This window comes from Rhagoletis pomonella, unplaced genomic scaffold, assembly GCF_013731165.1.
Source record: "Rhagoletis pomonella isolate Grant_MI unplaced genomic scaffold, Rhpom_1.0 Rhpom_scaffold_10331, whole genome shotgun sequence".
NCBI lineage: Eukaryota > Metazoa > Arthropoda > Insecta > Diptera > Tephritidae > Rhagoletis > Rhagoletis pomonella.
In genome coordinates, this window is record NW_023468856.1 from 1 (window position 1) to 5683 (window position 5683).

The 5683-nt window shown below is 48.0% G+C and overlaps 1 protein-coding gene across 1 annotated transcript; it reads right to left on the minus strand.

Moving 5' to 3' along the window:
- Window positions 1-97: 97 nt before the first annotated feature.
- On the minus strand, window positions 98-5560 carry LOC118756444. The gene has a single exon (XM_036491207.1). The coding sequence runs from the start codon at window positions 5558-5560 to the stop codon at window positions 98-100; it is 5463 nt and encodes a 1820-aa protein (XP_036347100.1).
- Window positions 5561-5683: the final 123 nt, after the last annotated feature.

Here is a 5683-nt window from a genome sequence, read left to right on the forward strand (position 1 = left end):
ACCGCTTATGTCTATGTACCCACTAAGAAATCTTACGTATGGGTACCCACTAGGAACGGCGGCAACATTCCCTCCCTCGTAAGCGAGTTTGCCGAGCTTACTTCTTCGGATTGCCGACGTCTAGGACAGCTAGTTTTATGGCGGGTCGATCCAGAATTCCGCGTGCTGTTTTCACGGTTGCCCGCCTCACCTGGCCATCTTTTGCTGTGACGACGTCTACTATGATGCCTTTCGGCCAACAGTTTCTTGCCATAGATTCGTCAACAATTACCACTACGTCGCCAACCTTTAAAGGGGGTTGCTTCTCGAACCACTTGGATCTCCGCGTTAGGATCGGCCGATACTCTTGCACCCATCTCTGCCAGAACCTATCCACATAAAGTTGCGTTTGACGATAGCGTTGACGCAGGTCTCCGCTGGTTCCAATTGGTTTGTAGCCTGAGGATGAGCCCATTAATATGTGGTTCGGCGTGAGTGCTTCATCGTCGCACCCGTCTATGGTAACGAAGGTAAGCGGTCTTGAGTTGATCATGAACTCAACTTCTAAGAGAGCGCTACGAAGGGTTTCATCGTTAAAGTTGTGCTCGGGATGCATTCCATTTAACACGGTCTTGATCGACCTTATAAGACGTTCCCACGCTCCGCCCATATGAGGCGCCGCCGGTGGGTTGAAGTTCCACTTAATATTGTCAAATTTGGTCTGGATAGTTGCGTAGTCTACTTGATTCGCTTCGATACGCAAGATATTGTTGGTCGCTTTGAAGTTCGTGCCGTTATCGGTGTAGATTTCTCTCGGTACTCCGCGTCGTGAAATAAAGTTGCGTAGGCACAAGACGCAGGAGCTTGTGTCGAGGCTGTAGGCGATCTCTACGTGGATGGCTCTAACCGTGAGGCACGTGAAGATTACGCCCCAACGTTTTTCTCGATGCCTGCCTACAGCGACGAGCATTGGGCCAAAATAGTCGATCCCAACATAACTAAACGGTCGTTCGAAACTTGCGAGTCTAGCGGCAGGTAAGGGAGCCATTTGTGGAGGACGAGGTACCGCGAATTTATTTTTGCAGGTTTGACACATTCGACGTACCATGCGGTACAGGACACGCAGTCGCGGTATATGGAATCTCCCTCTTATTTCGTTTATTGCAGTTTCGTGTGATATGTGTTGATACCTTTCGTGGGCGTCTTTAACTATAAGGTAGGCGACGTGATGTTTACCCGGCAGAACCACAGCACTGCGAGCTGCGAGGAATTCGGCCCGACCTCGAACACGTATGACATCAAACTCATCTACAAATACATCAAGCGCGTTTAATTTACTACTTTTTTCAATACTCTTACCGCTTCTTAGGCTAAGTAGATCGTTTTCATACTCGCTAAGCTGCGCCTGAGTTATTAGTGCCGTTTTTGCTGCTTTAACCATTTCAAACGTGACCCTGTTGGGAAGTTCCCGGGACCGAGACTTTGCTTTGACCTTTTCTATGTAAAGAATGAATCTAGCCAGCGCACGATACAACCTTCTCCAGTTTGAAAAATATTCGAAGTTGATAGTGAGTTTCTTCTGTTCCAGCTTCCGGATATGTAGTAAGTGATTTTTCACTTCGCTGTTGTCGACTGGTCCCAGGTCGTCGCGGTAGGGCCACTTGCTTTCATCGTATTGCAAGAATGTGGGACCATTAAACCAAAGGCTTGCGTCAGTTTTAGAGTCAACCTTAGTTGCCCGGTCCGAAGGGTTTAAAAGCGATGGTACCCATTTCCACTGGTTCAAATTCGTTCGCTCTAAGATGTCAGCAACTCTAAACATTACGAATTGGCGGAACTGTCGGGGATCCATACCGAGCCATTTCAGTACCGTCGTTGAATCCGTCCAGAATATTCTCTTTTTTATTTGTAGCCGTGATATGCCTTGTATCTTTGAAGCCAGTCTCGCACCCAGTACGGCTGCTTGAAGTTCCAGACGGGGGATTGATACCGGGTTCAGAGGTGCCACCTTTGATTTAGCAGCTACGATAGAGACGTCGATACGGGAGCCACTTTTGACGCGCAGGTAGCATACCGCTGCGTAACCAAATTCGCCGGCGTCTGCGAAGGTATGCAGTTGAACATCTTCAGCAACATCAAGATGAAATGAGTAGCACCTGGGTATTTCCAGTTTGGCCATGGCTGATAGAGCGATCTTCCACTGGCACCATTTTGACTCCATTGCGGCGTCGATCTCTTCGTCCCAATCTAAGCCTGAGCGCCATATTTCTTGGAGTAAAATTTTTAGTGTTATGGTATAGTTAGATAGAAGACCAAGAGGGTCGAAAATGGACATTAAGACCTGAAGGATCTCGCGCTTTGTTGGTGTGGTGTCGCCTGCTACAACGTTTCGCTTTAGTCTTGTGAACCTGAGCGCGTATTTGAATACGTCTTTATTTGGATCCCAGTATACTCCTAGAATCTTTTCGTTCGAATTCAACTGCAATGGCTCTTGAGTCCTATTGCAACTGCCTTCCATATGTTTTAAGACCACTGCTGAGTTTGATGCCCAGTTTCGAATATGAAACCCGGCGGCGGCGTGTATATGTTTTACCGTCTTTGCTAGTTGTATGACAGCCTGTTCGCTATCCCCGCTGTAGATAAAGTCGTCAACGTAATGGTAACGTGTTATAGCATCGACGGCTTCCGGAAATTGTTGAACGAAGGTGTTCGCGTTTTTGTCGCGCACATAGTGCGCGATGCACGGAGCGCAGCTTATACCGAACGTGAGGGCGCGCATGACGTAGACGCTGGGTTGGCTAATGTCGTCCTCGTTGTCCAGCCAAAGAAACCTTTGCACGTGCATATCGTTATTAGTTACATTAATTTGGTGGAACATTTCGGCGATATCGCCGCAGATGGCGACCTTTCCGATACGGAATTTCAATAAGATGTCGACTAAAGGAATCAAAAAGTCGGGCCCGACTAAAACGGCGTCGTTAAGCGCTACTCCTTTACTTTTAGCTGCTGCGTCCCAGACTAGGCGCATTTTCCCGGGTTTATTTGGGTTGCAAGTCACGAATATTGGCATGTACCACACGCGTCCTTTATGTGCTACTAGCTCAGCTGTGTTCAACTTATTTGCGTATCCCTTAGCCAAAAGGTTGTCGATATGCTTCTGCATAGCTAGCTTCAGTGACGGATCCTTGCGAAATTTGTTGTTGAGGCACACGAGGCGTTTGTAGGCCATTTCGTAGCTGTCGGGCAAGCTGATTTCCTCGTGTCGCCATAGTAGTCCAACCTCGTACCTGTTGTTGATCTTTCTGCACGTTGAGTCGAGTATGGCTAGTGCCTTTTGATCATCCGGTGAGCGCAGCATCGTTGGTTTGGGGTCATCTAATTGGAAGTGCTCCTTAACCATTTTGTGCAGTCTTTCATTTTCGGCTTTGCACGCGCATGTGTGTATGTTTAAGCGCGCGTTCGACGATGAACCGCCACAACGACCTTGTATAGCCCAACCCAATCTAGTTTTCGTTGCTATCGGTTGGCACCAACTGCCTTCTCGAATCTTGAGCGGTACGGCTACTTGCCAATTGTCGGAGCCAATGAGCAATGTCGGCTTCGCGCTAACGTATGATTGTATTGGCAGGCCGGTTATATATGGGTAATCCTTGGTAATTTTCGCCATGTCAACAGTTTGCCTTGGCAGGCCGAGATGGCTCACGGTGTGCACCCCAGTAATGTTAAACGCTTTGTTATGCTGTATGCCACTGATCTTTAACGAAGTTCTCACGGATGCATCTTCATTACGGGTATTGTCACCAGTCCAGCGAAGGCATAATGGATCGGGAACACCTCTCATGTTGAGTTGCTTGAAGATTTTTTCTTCGATGAGGGTTACTGATGAACCTTCGTCTAAAAACGCAAATGTATCAATATAGTTTCCATTACCATGTATACGAACCGGCAAGATGCGAAAGTAGGGAGAAGACTTTCGCTTGGCGTCGTCATGTGAGTTAACACTACCGCTGGCTGTCGCGCTAGGGTACTCAGGGCTGTTTTGTGCGTTCAGGGCCGTACTTGCGTGCAGGAGCGGGTGATGTTTGGCTTTACAGCCGTCCACTCCGCAGGTCCTGGGTACGAAGCATCTGCGTCGGTGGGCGTTAAGGCATTGGCGACATAACTTTAGCGCACGGACAACATCCCATCTGCAACTTGAACTCAGCTTCCTAAAGTCCTCGCACTGTGCCACTCGGTGTCCACCAGCATTACAGTGGCTACAGGTGACATCTCGTTGTGCGTTGGTTGTTTGCATGTGCGTGTTGACAATCCCGCCTCTTTTCGGAGTAGTGTATCCGACTACTTGACTCGCCGCTTCAGCAAGTGCATAGAGCCAGTCACTAAATATTTTTACTATTGGCTCGTGTTGTCCTTTCGGATGCATAGCCCAAGCAAGCTTGTGGTTGTTTGGCAACTTGTCCACCAAGTCTTTCACCAGCGTAGGGTTATTCATATAAGCCCCCATGCGGCAGGATTCCATTGTGGAGTATACGTTGCGCACGCAGAGCGCAAAGTCTATGAGGCCATCTAGTCTGTCTTTTATAGGTGGAACCCTTTTCACCTTTTCAATTAAATTCTCGATTATTAGCTCTGGCCTGCCGAAGCACATACGCAAAGTTTGAATGATTTCCGGGACCATTGCCGGTAATAATAGCTTGCTCTGAACCATTTCCCTGGCTTTACCTTTTAAACACGCTTGTAGACGCATTAGATTCTCAGCATTTGAGTAGCCTGCGATCTCTGTGCTGGTTTCAAGGCTACTAATGAACAGGGGCCATTCCTCCGGGTGGCCATGGAAATGCGGAAGCTCCTTTGGAATGGCTTGTCGTGCTGCTATTTGCGCAGGTGTTGGGGCGGTCCTCATGCCGGTGCCATGAATACTCGTAGCCAAAGTTCCTTGCGAATGTGATAGAATATCATATTTTTTCTCCAGATAACTTTGATTAATCTGCCTCTCTTCTTCTAACATGGCTAGACGTAGCTCTAACTCTTTTTCATTTGGCACGTGGCGGTCTCCTGTTTCGGTATGTAGACGAAGGTATTGAGGTGAGGCAGTGGTTGTTGTTGTCACGTAGTTTGAACGTCCTGCAATATGTGGTGCTGTCACAAAGCGCGGTGGTACTGGCAAATTGGCTGCGGAAGCTAATGCCGTGAGGTCCAGCGGTGTGGTAACCAATTGATTGGAACCACTCGTATGTGTTGCTGTCCCAGCGTAACCGTCAGCTGTGCTCCATGGCGTTAAGCCGGACGGCGGTGCATCCTGTGTAGGTGAGGATGTTGCTTGCAAGAAATGTGAACTAGGTCTTGGTATCATTTCGCTGCGTGCTTTGTTCGAGGGAGCTGCAGCACTCGTAGTTGCGGTGGAAGTTTGCGGATTGCACTTGGCGCAATTCCAGCTCTCGTCTTCTATTCCGCTGTTAACCCCGACACAGGCGAAATGGTACCACTTGTCGCACTGGTCACATTGCACCATACGGCTGTTATCCTTTTCGCTGCACTTGTGGCAATTGAATTCTCCGCTTGAGTCTCCTTGATTTTCCATTTGGAGTTATTTAATAAGTTATTTATAATGTATAATGAATACGTGTACCGCGGTATAGAAAATGTTTTTAAAGAATTTGTTACTTCACGAGCTCGCCTTTTATTCAAACAACTTTTTTCAGTA